The sequence below is a fragment of the Lipotes vexillifer genome, unplaced genomic scaffold (genome assembly GCF_000442215.2).
Source record: "Lipotes vexillifer unplaced genomic scaffold, Lipotes_vexillifer_v1.1 scaffold121, whole genome shotgun sequence".
In the NCBI taxonomy this organism is placed as follows: Eukaryota; Metazoa; Chordata; class Mammalia; order Artiodactyla; family Lipotidae; genus Lipotes; species Lipotes vexillifer.
The window spans coordinates 1,444,841-1,460,572 of NW_006773122.1; the positions used below are offsets into that span (position 1 = coordinate 1,444,841).

General features: G+C 56.4%; 1 protein-coding gene across 2 annotated transcripts in view; it reads right to left on the bottom strand.

Moving 5' to 3' along the window:
• SYNPO (synaptopodin) overlaps positions 1-15,732 on the bottom strand; it is a 35,514-nt gene that overhangs the window by 2,958 nt on the left and 16,824 nt on the right. Inside the window, exon 1 of one of the 2 annotated variants that reach the window (XM_007448046.1) lies at positions 2,971-5,301. In XM_007448046.1, the coding sequence (XP_007448108.1) occupies positions 2,971-4,977 (2,007 nt within the window). In that variant the 5' untranslated portion in view covers positions 4,978-5,301. Of the gene's footprint in view, positions 1-953; positions 5,310-15,732 lie in introns of those variants that run through there. The other variant, XM_007448045.1, reaches the window with a different exon arrangement.

Below are 15,732 nucleotides of genomic sequence, written 5' to 3' on the forward strand. Positions count from 1 at the left end.
GTGTGTGTGTGTGTGTGTGTGTGTGTGTGTGTGTGTGTGTGTGTGTGTGTGTGTTGGGGGACGGGGGAGCAGTGAATAATACAAAAAGGCTGCAGGGAATCAGAATTATTCACTTTCTGAAAAAGTTCTCAATGTACCATATACACCAGAACTCCTTAGAAATGCACATGGGTGAAAATTCAGAAAGGAGCACCCACTTAACCCAGCACCAGACCCAAAGCAGGACACATGTGTGGGGTGAAGGCGCGAGTAGAGCAGAGTCAGACAGGAACTATCAGAGATCAAAGAGAGCTAGCTCCCAGACAGCTTCTGTAATCGTCTTGTTGCATGGAAGGGGAGACTGAGGCCCACGGGTTGTCTGAGGTCACACAAGGAGTCAGGTGCAGATCTGGGCCCAGCACCCATTTTTCTGGCTCTTGATGGCAGTATGCTCCTCTCCACGAGGGCAGAAACTCATTTTATGCACGAGCCCGGCAGTGATGACTGTGGAAAGTGGCCAGATTTAGATAATGGGGGCGACGGGGGTGGGAGGGGGGCGCGGCTGCTGAGGGAACCAGAAAGTATATATGCTCTGGCTAAAGGCACTTAAATACCACTTTTAAAGAATTCGAACAAACCTGGACCATAAGGGGCATGGGTTTTCCCCCTGTGCTCTACAGACTTTTTGGCCAAACTCTTAAGGAAGGAGAAAACAGAACATGATTTCCACAGGATTCTGGTTCCCTCAGTGCTGACCCAGGGAAGAGAGAGGGCAGCCCTCACTTTCAAGCCAGCACACATCTGTACCCATGGCAGATCCAGACACTCAGCAGATGCAGGCAGCACGTGGACACACACCACAGGCTCACACGCCGTAACTAAGCAGTCCCACCCCACTTCCCAGGCCAGAATTGGGGAGGAGGGAGAGGGCCCTGACCACCAGCCAGTGAGTGTGGAAGAAAGAAAGAAGCAAGACAGATTTGAGGCAGAGTGTATTGAGAACAGGAGAGAAAACAAAGTTGAGGGAAGAGCTCAGCCAGCCTGATCACAGGAGCTGCAGGATGGAGGGTGGGCTCTTCCATTGCTGGCCCTCAGAGGTGGAAGGGAGCAGGGGTCCGGAACATGGGCTTCACTCTGTCCTGGGAGGGGTTTGGCGTGAAGGAGCCGAGCTCCCTCGCGACTCTCCCATGCATGCCCCCACGTTCTGGGCAGAATGAACTCACTGGGAAGGCACCCACTGTTGCCATGGAGACGAGCCGAGAGCTCACGAAAACTGCAGGCTCAGCCCAGCATGGGCACCGCCTCCACCACCCCTCGCCCCTCTGGGGAGCCCAGAAATAGGGCTGGGAAAGAGAAAGTGGGTGGTGCTCGCCCCCGGTCTTGGGAAGCTTCCATCTGAATTCTGCCTCTTGCGGCTATGTTCTCTAACCCCCACAAAGTGTGGTTTTGGGGGGCTGCAGCACATCAAAGGTGTCAGAGGTGGTGAGGATCTCAGACTACCTGACTCAAAACCCTCAGAGTATGATGGGGAAACTGAGACCCAAAGCTGCACATGGAGTCCATCTTTGAGAATCCAGATCTCCTAAGTCCCAGCCTTTTTTTCAAAACCTTAAGGTCTCCTTTGTCCCTTCCTTGAGCTGCTGTGCTCCTGCCCCAGCCCTTGCCGTGTTCCCACTGTCTCCAGGCGATCCTGAGCCTGAGTAGTCCCAGCCTAAACTTCTGATCTCCTGGCCTCCTGCTGCAGCTCATTCCAGCCACACCCTCCCAAGGACACCCTTACATCTACTCACCATCTGTCCTATGGCAACTGTCCCATTTCCTTCCCCTCTCTTCCCAGGGGACTGTCTTATCACTTACGGGGCCTTTCTCCCAAAGCACCAGCCTGTCCTCTCATTCCTCACAGATTGTCCAGCTAGGAAGGCCCTCATCGTATAAATGAGAAAACTGAGGCACAAAAAGGGAAAGTGACTTGGCCAAAGTCGCACAGCAAACGGCAGGCCGAGATGCCTCTCTCCTTGCGGCCCCTTCCACTGCACGTAGATGGCTGCTTTCAGTCGTGCAGATCTTGGCAGAGGTTGAAGAGGCAAAACAGCTGATGGATACACTGCTAGGGGCCTCTCTCCTAGCTGCACACCAGCCTCTGCGCGGCCTCCTACAGGGCTCTCTGTCTCTCGGGGGTCCCCTGGGACCTCCCACATCCCAGAACGGTGAGGGCAAGCTAGGTCGAACCAGGACTGAGGTCTGGGATGAACTGCGTTAGCTGTCTCGAAAGCGGAGCTAGATGTTTGGAGCGGGCATGAAGGCAGCTGAGCAGAGGGCCAGGAAGAAGTGTGTCAGACAGCAGTGCTGGGCTGAGTCCTCATCCAGCAGGACCCAGGAGAAGAGAAAATGTGGAGGCCGAGGCAAAGGTCTCTGAAGCAGCGGAGAGGAAACAGTGTCCGGAAGGCAGAGGTGGGTGGAAGAGACAGACCTGTGGAGGTGAGAATCCAGCAAGAGGCAGAAAGATGCCAGAGCTGGGGCCACAGTGAGGACGGCCCCACCGGGGTGGCTGAGGAGGCAGACCCTTGGCTGGCTGGTGCCACAGGCAAGGGCAGGCTCTGTTTGCTGCAGAAGCCCCTCAGCAAGACGCTGGCATCCCTACAGCTCACCAAGGCCAGGTGCAGCCCCCCAGCTTCATTAGGGCCTACCAAGGGAGTTCTCTCTCCGTGACCCTCCTCCCCCCGCAGTGGCAGACTTCAGATCCCTCAGACGTGGAGTCGAACCACTCTGTGGTAGGGAAGGGGCGGCTGCAGCTCAGAGAGGGGAGGTGACTTGCCCGACGTCACAAAGCTAGCTGGTGGCAGCGTCAGCCCTTGAGACCTGAGTCCCCATACTCCTGACTCAGCCCTGTGCCACTTCCTGCTCTCCATCCAGCCCTCGGAGAGCGGGCTCTGACAGGCAGCGGGATCCCTGTGGGGTCCATTACTTGAAGCAGAAGGAAGGCTTCCACACCTGAGCCTCGATCCCGGCGTTCCGGGTGGAGAAGGAAGGCCTGGGGGCTTGCTTGGCTCGGGGAGACCACGCCCTGGAGGGAGACACGGGCGAGACATCACTGCTGTAGGTAGGGCTCACGGCAGTGGGCTGGAGGCCATCCTGGCCAGGGGAGGAGCGGGAGGGCCGAGGCAGGGCAGGCGACGGTGGGAGGGCCGCCTTGGGCAGGCTGGGCGCCAGGTCCAGGGAGCTCGGCTTGGCAGGCGAGGCGGCTGTGGGCGAGGACTTGGCAGGTTCCTTGATGGGTGAGAGGACAAAGAGCGAGGGCCGCAGCTGGCAGGGTGGCTGCCTGGAGGGCTCTGGGCGCAGGACCCCATTCTCAGGCAGGTAGCCATGATAGAGGGAGGCAGGCGGGGTCCGAGCCGGGCTTCGGGACGCCACTCGGAAGCCGCCAGGCGCGTGGGTGGGGTACTTCCAGCACGGAGGCAGGGACATGGTGGGCGAAGGGCAGCGGGCCCGTTCCGCGTGGCCCGAAGACTCGATGACGTACTTTTCCATGCGGGACTGGCGGCGGGCGTAGAGCTCAGCCCCCTTCCCAGAGGCCTCGGAGAGGTTCTGGTTGGGTTTGGGCTTGGGCTTGGCCTGGATGCGCGGTGACTTGAGGCATGAGGCCCACTCGGGGACAATCTCCTCGGCACCTGCGGGGCTGGCCCTGTCCCGGGGTGCGGGCTCCTGCTGGAAGTTGGAGGCCTCGGCCCCCAGCGCGAAGGGCTCCTCCTCCACGCCCATCTCCCCCTGGTCCCTCTGCCTCCGCTTCTCGTCCGCTGTCTGCACCAGATCCAGCAGGTCCGGATTCGGAGTCACCTTGGGCTTCTCCACGAAGGTGAACATGGATTTGCGGCTGCCCCTGCGGGCCATCGACTCCTCCAAAATGCCCGTCTTGCTGGCAGAAACCGCCTGGCCCTTCAGATGAGAAGGCTTGGGGTCGGAGCTGGGGTACAGGGCAGAGTAAGAGGGGGGAGACCTAACCCGGGAAGTCAGGGGGGCTGTGGACAAGGTCTCGGCATAGGTTGGGGGTGGGGTGAAGTTCCCCAAGGGGCGTCTCTCCAAGGCGGGGCTTCGCTGTGCCACGGGCCTCCTCTCCAGCATGGGGCTATGGGACATGACGTGTCTCTGTGGCCGAGGGCTCCTGTCCGCCACGCTGGGGGGCCGGGGAGCGGGACCCTTCTCTCCAAGGTGTCGTCTCTCTACCATGGGGCTTCGTTCCATCTGGCTGGTGCCGCCCGGCACCTGAATCCCAAAGGGCCTGGCCGTCCTGTTGACCACAGATGGGGGTTTGGCCAGCGTGAGGTGGACCTCGCTGTACAGTTTGGTGGGCGTGGCGGCAGCTGCCCGCCCGGACATCTCTTGTTCTGTGGACGCCACTGGGGCACCAAGCTGGATATCAATGAGCAGGGAGCTGGACATGAAATCTGGGGCTGGGGGCCTGGAGCTGGAGATGGGAGTAACTTCTCTGGAGAAGGTGCTGGTGGTGGTAGGTGGAGCCGATACCTTATCAATTAGTAGGGTGCTGGATCTCACCTCCGCAGCTGGCTCCTGGGGTTGCCCACCAGCGCACGGGACGCTGGGTTTGAAATCTGGCACTGCACCCTTCGGTGGGAGCTGTGCCTGTGAAGAATTCTGTTGGACGCTGGACAGTGGCAGGCTCTGCGGGGTGACAGTTGCCGGTGGGTTCTGATCGACATCTGTGGCTGGCAGGTTGTGGTTGCTGTTGGAAGCTGGCGTGATGAGCGTGGCGCCGGGTGAGGGAACGTTTTGGCTGGCATCTGTGGCTGGGCTGTGGACCTCCGCCGGAGGTGGAGTTGGGGGTGTCTGCTGGGCTTCTCGGTTCTGGGACAGGTGGAGCCCATTGGCCGTCAGCAGGGCCGCGTTCTCCTTTAAATAAACCACCAGTGGTACCTCCTCTTCCTCACTGGCCACCTTCTCCAGGTGCCGCAGCAAGCTGGCTTCCTCTGAGGAGCTCTCCATGCTATGACCAGGGACCCCTGTGTCAGCGCTCTGGCGGGCGGGGTTTCTCGGAGGGCCTGGTTCAGGGAGGGAGGTGGGACTCAGGCTGAGCCCTGGGGCATGGCCTGTGGGGCTGGCGGGGGGCACCCTGAGGGACTCCTGGCTGGGCTTCTGTCCCCTCTGGCCGTGGCTCTCCAAGGTGAACTCGTTCACCCTCTGCCGGCGCCTGTTGAAAAGCTGGACGCCGCGGGAGTTGGAGCTGGGAGGGGTGGTCAGCTGGGCTGCGATCTGCTGGCTCCTCGCCTTGGCCTCTTTTAGATCCTTCTCGGTGAGGCTAGTGCTCCGGCCCAGCGCTGCAGGAGGGACAGAGGCCGAGTCAGCAAATGGGATTGCAGAGCCACAGGGGTACACACACAGACAGACAGATGGTCACCCATGCCCCACTACAGATGGCCTTTTCCTCCGGAATTTGATCTTTACTCACCGTGTCCTAGAATCTCCTCATAAAGATCCCTGACCCAACCATCGTGGCCCAACTCAAATACCCATGTAAAACCTTCCCTGATTACCCTCTTAGTATTAACTGCCCCCTCGTTTGGATTCCCCCTGAAGGTTGTTGACATGGCACTTTACCAAACTCAGCAAGAACACCTCACCCTAGCAGTCAAGGCCCCACTCCATCTCGGACTCATCTTGTGCCACCTTTCTCTCTCACCGGGCTCTTCCTGGCTGGCTTTCTGTTCCTTGAAAACGCCAAGTTTGTTCCTGCCCCAGGGCCTTTGCACTTGCTGTTCTCTGTGCTTGGAATGATCTTTTCCCAAGTGGCATTCCATGTTGGTTCCTTATCGCTCAGGACTCACGTGAATGTCACCTCTCTGGAGGGGCCTTCCTCTATAATCAGCACCCCACCCCCACCCCAACCCATCTCTTTGTTTTGTTTTCTTCATAGCATTCAACACAGTTCAGTATTATCTTCTTTCCTTGTCTATTATCTATCTCCCTCACTTAGAACACAAGCTCTAAGGGGGAAATGAACTTGCCTGACTTGTTCATCCCTCTAACCCTAGCCCCTAGAATAGTGCCTGGCAAAATGTGGGCACTCAGGAAGCATTACTGAGGGCATGAATGAACCTGCAGGATATTCATATGCCTAAGTGTGTATCTTAGGGCTCTTTACACTTTCAAACTCATAGTATAGTCATTTCTTAACACTAACACTTCCTCTTTTTAGAATAGGTAATACATTTACATGGACTAAAATTTTTTAAAAAATTTAAAAACATAAAAAAGTATACAGTAAAAAATGTCTCTCCACCTCTGTGTGCCCCACACCACAAATCAGGTAACAACTTGTTAATAGTTTCTTCCAAGTCCTTGCAGAATTTCTTACCATTTTCATTTAAACAATCATTGAAAAATTCTCATACTTTAATGTTATAAAAGTAATAAATTGGGCTAATTTCAGCAGTGACTCTACTAGAACATTGCATTACCTCATTTTATCCTCACAAGAACACTAGGACACAAGCATTGCTTGCTCCCTATTTTACAGAAGTGGAAAATGAGGTCTAGAGACTTGTGAGTAACTCACCCAAGATCACACAGCAAAGGGTGGCAAGGCTGGAGTCAGAAACAGTTCTCTCTGGGTCCACAGTGCATGCTCAAAGCTGCCTGCTTGTCCCAAAGGTCGCTTTGGGACATATAGGGGACAGAGTCAGTGGGAGTCGGGGTTCAGTCTGGGGCTGCAGGCTAGGACCAGAGTCTGGGGCCTGAGGTCAGGGATCAGGCTGGGGGTCAGGCCCTATTAATCTGTAAGTTCACTACAGGCAACCATTTCTTCCTATATCACCAGTGCCCGGCTGGCACAGAGTCAGTGTTTAAATTGTGCTTACTGAATAAGGAATGAAGAAATGGACGCATGAACAAATGAACCTATGGCCAGATGGATGGGACAGCCTGTGGCTGAGCTAGCAGCTCAGTAGGTGGCTGGGAAAATTCCTCCCTTTGTCACCCCACCCCCACCGAGGGAAGCTAATTAGTTCTTGAGGAATCTGACCCTGCCTTCCTCCTATCTTGCCCTCATTAGCACTGGCCATGACATGCTGAGTGGGTCTCCAGGGACAGTTTTTCTAGGCATCTTGCCAGTGAGGCTCAGAATTCACGGACTCTCAGAGCTGGGAGGGCCCCTATAGAGGAGCTGTTTCACTACCACCCCCATTTTGTAGATGAAGACACCAAGGTTCGGAGAGTGGTGCAGGGTAGAGCTCACACTAGGGTCAGCGGGGAGGCCCACACAGGACGGAGTGGCTGCCGACAGCTGCTTCACTGGGACCAGGCCCAGCAGCCACAGGCTCTCTGGCCCCAACCTCCTTCTTCCCTCCTCCCATCACGACCTGGCTCCCCACCACACACACCTGTGCCCACAGGTCCAGAACAGTGACGGCACACAGCCTGCCCCACGCGCCCCTGACGCCTGCTTCCTCCTGGTAGGGCTCCTCTCCTGCCTGGATCACCCCATGATGAAGGCTTTGGAGGTTGGGCCAGGCTGCTCCCCTGTGGGGAACTTAGGTAGGGGACAAGCCAGCAACACACGAGGGGCTGCTCAGCTCATGCGATGTCCATCTCCTCTGGTCTGCTTAGAAACCAAGGCTCCCGGCCCAAATCCAGTCTCTGCTATTTGCTAGCTGTGTGACCTTGGCAAGTTACTACATCTCTCGGAGCCAGTTTCCTTAGCTGAGAAGAAGGTAATAAAAGCACTGACAGGGGCTTCCCTGGTGGCGCAGTGGTTGAGAGTCCGCCTGCCGGTGCAGGGGACGAGGGTTCGCGCCCCGGTCCGGGAAGATCCCACGTGCCGCGGAGCGGCTGGGCCCGTGAGCCATGGCCACTGGGCCTGCTCGTCGGAGTCTGTGCTCCGCAACGGGAGAGGCCACAACAGTGAGAGGCCCGCGTACCGCAAAAAAAATAATAATAATAATAAAAAAAATAAAAGCACTGAGATTAGGGTTTGGAGGCTACACTGAGATCGTGGATGCCAGGGGGAGTACTGTCATTCAGCCCAAGTAGAGAGGACCGAGGGCTCATGCTACCCTGGGATGGAGTTGACGGTGACCCCACGTGACACCCCGGAAGGGGTCATAGCTTCTTCTAGCAAAGGAGATTCACCCTACAGATCACGGTCCTGAGAGGGGTGACTGTCTTAAGGTCACAGAGCAGGGGATTCTAGAGTTATTGGGAGGCAGGGATCATTGCCCCAAACCACAGAACCTCAGAATCTCAGAGATGGCTGTCACCGGGTCCAAACCCCCACACAATTCCTGCGTCCCTAAAACCATGTCCCTGCGTGTACAAGCCTCTGTTTATACCCTCAGCTGACAGGGAGCTCACTACCCTGAAGATGTACCTTCTGCTAATTAACATTCTTTCTTTAGCTATAAAGTCACTCCTTATATTAACTCCCACCTCTTGACATGACTCTGCCCCTCACTGCCACACAGATAATAAAGAGCTTTCTCTTTCCAACCTGACAGCCCTGCAGAGACTCAGTCACAAATCACATCCCCACGGGGCATGGTCAGGATAAACATCCCTAGTCCCACCAGTGGCTCTTATGACACAACTGCAGCCATCGTAGCTCACATTGATTGGGCTCTTACTGTGTACCCGGCTAGTGGGTTCCCACAGTGCCAGGCTCCTAGGAAGGGCTTCAGTGTTTGTGTAATTCAGACCTCCCAAATCCCTGCACTCTTCTCTTTCTTCTCTTCACCTCTCTGCTTCAGTCCTATCCCAAGGCTGGTTCTAAGGGCCATGGGGCTAGAAAATGCTCCAGTGTCAGAGAGTGAAGGGCCCTCAGGGATAAGCTGGCCTGGGAGGCTTTAGAGAGGGAAGGGGTTGCACAGGAGGCCATGGGACAAGACCTGGTCTGCTGACCCCCAGCCAGGCTGGGAACCTTCCCCACGCTGTTGTTCTGGGACAAGAGGAACCCAGCAGAAAACGCCAGCGGGTGAGAGAGCCTTGCCTCCGAGGGAGCTCCCGTGCCCCCCATCCCAGCCTGCAATGACTCCACGGAAAAGGAATTTGGCAGGAGGCTTGGACCAGACCCAGCCAGCAATCCAGATGACTTTTGCCACCCTGCACAAACAGAGCTGGGAGAAGGGGGGCTGGGCCAAATACGGGCATCCCAGAGTCCCCCACTGCAGGGCACCGGGGTTGGCAGCTCCATTCAAAATTCCCCAGACTAGGGAACTGCCACCTCTAGTGATTCCCCAGCCAGGTGGGTCCAAGATTGTGGTCCCTGGTGTCAGAGAGGCAAGAGGTGGCCAAGGCCCCTTGCTGAGCCCCCAATCTGCTTGGCTGCAGCCTGCACCTGTACAAGTCCTAACACCCCCTCTTCCCTCAGCCTCTTCAGGGCTGGCCCTTGAAAGCCCCACCCTGGACAATGGATGAGGAGCTCTGAAGACCGGCCTTCCGGAGATGGAGGGGTGAGGGCAGAATTCAAGGAGGAGCTGCCCAGGGTCAGGAGACCTGGGTCCAACAGGGTTAAATCCCTAAGTGGGGAAGGGGGACGGGAAGCCCTGAGTACAGCCCTTCGAATGAAGATCGCAGTGGGTGCTATAATTAGTGAGCCCTCGCTACCGCCCAGTATAAAGTGCTGTGCCATGCACTTCAGACCCATCATCTTGTTCGATCCTCCCGATGACCCTAAGAGATAAGGACTAGCACTCTTCCCAGTTTGCAGATGAAACCAGAGCTCAGAAAGACCTGCCCAGGGCCATATGACTTTTAAGTAGCAGAGCTGGGGTTCAAAACTCAAAATCTGGTTTTTGCTGAATCTCATTTCTTAATCACCCTGCCTTCCGGATCCTGACTCCGGTGGGAGGGGCACCAACAGAGACTCTGGTGCTCCTGGATGCTGGTCTGAAGACCCGTGTGTTTCCACATCTCGCGATCAGTGCCCGCGGCAGTGCCCTCTCCTCTTCACATCCAGCTGCCCAGAGCAACTCGTGCTTTGTCGCCCTTCTTGCTCTCAGCGGAAGAGCTGATAAACGCATTGTGACTAAGGTAGAGATGACCTGCTAGGACATAAAAAACTAGTGGAGTAGAAAGAGCACGGTGAGGGGAGTCAGGAGACCTGAGTTCAAGTTGTGCTCAGGCAGGGTATATAAGCCCTTTCTCCCACCCCATTACTTCTGCAGGCAGCTGCCTGTTCTGCCGGCCATCAGGCCTTTTGGACAGAGGATCCAGAGGAGGGAGGCAGGGCAGGGGAACGGAGGCCAGAGCAGAAGGTCAGGACAGGGAGAGAATTCAAGGAAATTCTCCTTCACACGGCTGCCGTCAATGGGGGTGCCCAGGGCCCGGGTAGGGTGGAGTGGGACAGGGAGCCAGAGGTAGGAAGAGAGACTGGCTGGAGACGGCCCACTGTGGCTGCCTGGGAGTCTTGGCAACGGGACAGGTACACAGGCTGGGTTAACTGCCCCCCTGGTGGGGTCAGGAAGGAACCAATGGCTGGCTGCTGCACAACCTCGGCCTCAGCCGGGGGCAGGAAGATGAACTGGACCTGAGTAATGGCCTGACTACCTTGCCAGCCCCTGCCCCGCATCCTCCCTGCTGAAAGGAGGAAATGACACAGCCTCCTTTCCCTGGGGAGTTCTCCATCCATGCCAAAGTCCTGGTGAGTGCAACCTGACTGAGTCCCAGCAGACTGCCAGGCCTCCTTGCAGAGAATAATTCACACCAAGGTGGGAAGGACTGCCAGACACGGGAGACGCATAGGAATGGAAGAGCCCCAGACCTAGCTCCAGCCTGGCAACCAACCGGCCGGCAGAAGTCATGGCATGCCTCTCCCTTAATGCCCAGGGGGAACTGAGACCAGAGAAGGATGCTGTATGCCCTAAGTCACACCCCAAACCACAAAAGGCACCTCTGGGTGCTCGCTTTACTCACTCCGGCTGGGTCCTCCCTGCAGCCCAGCTTCCCTCCGGATGCTGAGCCGGCCTTGCTTCTCAAAGCCTCCGCGAAAGGCAGCCAATCGACTAGCTGACAAAGAGGAAAATCCCACGTTGACGGCAACGCGGAGGAGCTGGATATGACTTCTCTCCTCCACAGATGACTCAGCCTAGCTCTTTATCAGGAAAACCGATTTCGCAACAGCCTTTTAAATGGTCTCTCCGCCCCCAGTCTCTCCGCCGACAATCTACCCACCCCACGCTGCCAGATCCATCTTCCTCCCGCCTGGCTCCACTCTGTGTCGGGCCTCTCTCCTCCTCTCCAGGACATGGGGGATCAAGCAGCAAGTCCTCATCCTGGCATTCAGGGTCCCTGACGTCAGGGTCTGCCCGAGAGCTCGCTCACCTGCTCCCTGCGCCCTCAGCAACCGTCAGAGGGAGTCCAGCGGCTCGTGGTGCCACACCTGCCCTGCGAGTTCCAGCCTCTGCTGTGTGTTTGCGCACATCCTTCCACCCGGAACCCGTCTCTGTCTCCTATCCTTTCTACACGCTCAATCCCCAGATCATCAGTGTTTTATCCGCACCGCTTAATAACCTCATCACTTGGCATATTATTTGTTTTAGTCAGAGTTTTCGCCAGGGCGTGCTCACCACATGCCCCATGCCAGGCCCTGGCTTCGTTAACAGCGGCCAGGAGGTCAGCAGTCCCCTCGTCTCCATGTTAGAGGAGAAAGGGGCTCGGAGAGGTGAAGTGACTCAGGTGGTACAGCTAGCCAGAGGCAGAGCTGGGATTCGAACCCAGGGTGGCCCAGCACCCAGCCCAGGACCCATCACGTGGGCCCTGCTGCCTCCTCCCAACATCTTGCTTTGCAGCAATCAGGGTCTGGGTCTTTTTTTCCCCCAGAGGGTGCAGGAGCCGGGGGACAGGGGCCTCAGCTGCTTCCGCCTTGTCCCCTACACCTTCCCCGGGGGCTTGCAGAAAGGATCGAGTCAATGAGGATGACAACAGCCAACACATGAGGAGCTCCAGATGCTGCCAAGCTAAGGATTTAGCATATATTTTCTCACTGAATCCTCACAGCAACTCATAAAGGAGGCCCCCTTACCTCTGTTTTATTGATGAGGAAAACGAGACCCAGAGAATTAGCCAACTCACCCCAGGTCTTACAGCCAGCAAGGGACAGGCAGAGCAGAGCTGGAGCCGGGAGTCTGACTGATCCCAAGCCTGGGCCCCTCCTTTCTGAAGAGCTCTGCCCACAAAGCACACTCACTTTCCCCACCTACTGTCCCAGGCCCAGCCCAACTGCCGCTTCCTCCAGGAAGCTTTCATCAATCCATCCAGACTCCTCGATCAGGGCCCCTCCCCTACTCGACCTGGCCCAGGGGCCTCGGAGCAGGAGCAGGGCTTGAAGGAAACAACAGGTTGAGAAAGCTCAGGAACCAAGGCCCAAGGGGAAGGAGGCTGGGACTGGCCCAACTCCTGGTATGTCCCTGACAGGGGTTCGGGATCATGCAGGGCAGGGTGGGTGGGCTCAGTCGAGGGCTCCCAGGTCAGGTCGGCATGGGTGTTGGCTAGCAGGTATCCCTGTAGGCCACAGGCACTGCTCACTGCTGGCTGACGAGGGCCCTGCTATGCGGTCCTCCTCTCCCAAAGGCCAGGAGCCACCACCTTCCTCCTGCCTGCTCTACTAGCCTAAACACTAATTAATCTACAGTTAGATTTTCAGGGACCTGGAAATGGTGACCCAGAGAGAGGCAGGCTCAGTTCCAGGTACACAACAAACTGGAAAGGGCTGGTTCACAGGGAGCCAAGTTCAGGCCCAGGCTCCCACCTCCCCCAGTCCAGCCCTGGTAAGCCAGGCCTCCCCGCCGACCCCCAGGCCCTCTCCTGCTGCATCAGCCTCCATCATCCCAGCCCTGGGAGCCTTGAGAGTACAGAAAGGACTACCACACCCTACCGTTCCAGAGAAAACACTTAATCCAGGAGACGTAAAGGTGGTGAGCCAGGGCGGGAGAGAGAGAATTTCCCCTAAACTATGCCTCTGCCAGGAGCAGGGCTGAGCCTAGTCTATCTCAGGGTCCCCAGCACCCAGCCCAAGGCCCTCGACAAAGATACAGCCCTTCCTCCTGGCCCTGGGGCAGCCTGGGGCTGGAGTTGGTCCCATTCTCTCTAAATTCCCCAGACTCAGCAGAGGCCATCACCCAGGAGGGGTTCACTAAATGTTGACTAAACAAATGACTGAAGGATGAGCACTCCCACAGTCCAAATCTACCTTCACATTTTACTCCACCATTCACCCCAGGAGACAAATTCTCGATTTGTCTAGATCCCAGAGTCATGGAGATTCTAGGTCAGAGATCTAGAGGGTGGTTCCTCGAGGAAGGGGAGAGAGGAAGGAGGGAGGTAGCAACAAGCCTTTGGGCGAAGAGGGAGATGAAACCTCAAATGGCAGTGTTAGATCCAAGAGGCAGAATATTCCATTGAGTGCCAGGAGAATATAGAGCTTAAGAGATAGAGGAACGAGGATGAAGAAATCTGGGAAGTCTTCCTGGAGGAGGCGGCATATGCCCTAGGTCTTGAAAGATGGAGATGTGGGAGTATTTCAAGCAATGGGACAGCCCAGTGGAGGCTGGAAGGCTCAAGGTGGTCCCCACCCCATCCTCTACCCGCCTCCACTCACACCTCTATCCCCCTCCACTCACACCTCCTGTGTGGAGAGGAAGGCACCTCTGACAGAGGAACACGTCCACCACTGGGCTTGCCCAGAGGCTAAGGGTGACTGGGGTGGTCCAGGTAGAGTTCCAAGGGAGCTATGTACATGGGAAGGCACATGCCTAGAGCTAAGAAGCACCGTGGTATCTGCCCTGGGCCTCCGGGTGGGTTACATAACCGCCCCACCGGGGCCACAGATTCAGCCGGGACCCTCCTCCGCCTCCACCTCCCCAGCCATCTGTCTCTGCTGCTTCCCTCTCATAGACGAGGCCGCTGCACTGCCCAAAGCAAGGCCAGCGCCCTGTGGTAAATTCCCCACATTCCTTCCTCACAGAAAAATAAATAACGGGGAGAAAAAATGCTGGAGGAATGATAATGACGGCCCCAGCACGCTGCAGTCCCAGCTCACCTCCCCACCCTGTAGAGCGGAGCCCCGTCCTGGGCTGGGGCGGGGATGGGGACGCTGCTGCTTCTCCCTGAGGCATCCTCACTGCCAGGCCCTGGGATAGACGAGCCGCCTGCAGCCCCTCACCGCTCCCCCAGGCCTGTCAACCCTCTTTTGTTCTCAGGGTCACTCGTATCTGCTGAAGAAGGTGCTGGGAAAGGTGCTGAGAATCTTTCGGTTGTGGCAGGTGACCACGGAGGGCAAACTTGCCAGAGGCTGGGCGCCCTTCACTTTTCCTACTCAGGTTGTTGTTTACTGAGTGCTTCTTATGTTCCAGGCATTATTATCATTATTTCATTATGTTTTGATTTATCTTTGCAAGCTGTGAACTGGAAGTACTGTCATACCCATTTTACAGATGAGGAAACTGAGGCTCAGAAAGGTTTTTATGATTCGCGAAGGTAGTTTGGCCAGTGAGTGGTCTAACCTCTCCACTCCTGCCCCTTACTCCCATATCTATTCAGCCTGCCTGCCCTCCCCCAGACAGCCCTCCTTTACCAAATCCAGCCAGAGGTGCAGCCTGTTCCCTTCCCACGTCCTGCTCAACAAAGCATCCTGTGCGGGCTACCTTTAGTAAGTCACCTCACCTCTGAGTCTCAACTTCCTCATCAGTAAACCAGGGATGATTATAGCTGCTTTGCAGAGTCACTGCTGAGCAAATGAGATGCACAAATTATTTCTATAGCATAAAACATTGTGCACACCTGAGGGGAATTTAACTTCAGCCCTTTGCACAAACCTACCTTTGTATAACTGTGCCAGACTAGGGCGCTGTCTGTCTCCCTCCCTTCTCCAGCCCTCTCTGGGGCTGGTCTCACTCTTCTGCTCATAGTCAAGCACAGCCCAACCTTCCCCTCCCCCTCCAGCATCCTCTCAGCAAGGGAACCCCAGTGTCAACCTCTAGCTAACTGTGCTGTAGCAGGAGAGAACCAGGTTTGAATCCCAGGTCTGCCTCTTACTGGATGTGAGTGCCCAGACCCCCTTGAATGGCCCCAGACCCAAGACTCCTGGGAGGGAAGGTATGGCCGAGGCTCCCACCACTCAGTACGCAGTCCTGCAGCCAGGAGGGTGCTGTGGTCCTGAGTGGGCAGGAGGCTACCGACCCTGCCATCCCCTCATGCCATTCGCCGGTTACCAGGCATGTGTGGCTCCCCTCCAGCTGGAGGAGTCTCCAGCCAGAGGAGAGGCTGAACCATCCAGCCTCACCCTCCCCTTGTCCCTCAAACTGCAAAAGGAAAGCAGGCTGGAGGTCAGGGAATTTGGTTCCAGTCTGTTCTGTCACAATATGGGTGAGATGCTGGACTAGTTCCTGACCCTCTTTGGGTTTCAGTTTGTCCATGTGTTTGTTTCAGAGAAGGGATTGGCCTGGACCAGTGATTCCCAGAGTGTGGTACCCCCACACCTGTAGTGGGAGCAAAAGGATTTAAGTGGTACCCTGATACTTAATAACATCTTACTAGTTATGTAAATTTCACATGTGTATTAGAAAAGGAGGATAATAAATCCACCAAAGGTATATTACTGCTTAGGGAGAGGTAAAAGTGGATATTTCAGCAACAAAAGTTACACAATTTGGGCTTCCCTGGTGGCGCAGTCGAGAGTCCGCCTGCCGATGCAGGGGACGCGGGTTCACGCCCCGGTCCGGGAAGATCCCACATGCCGCGGAGCGGCTGGGC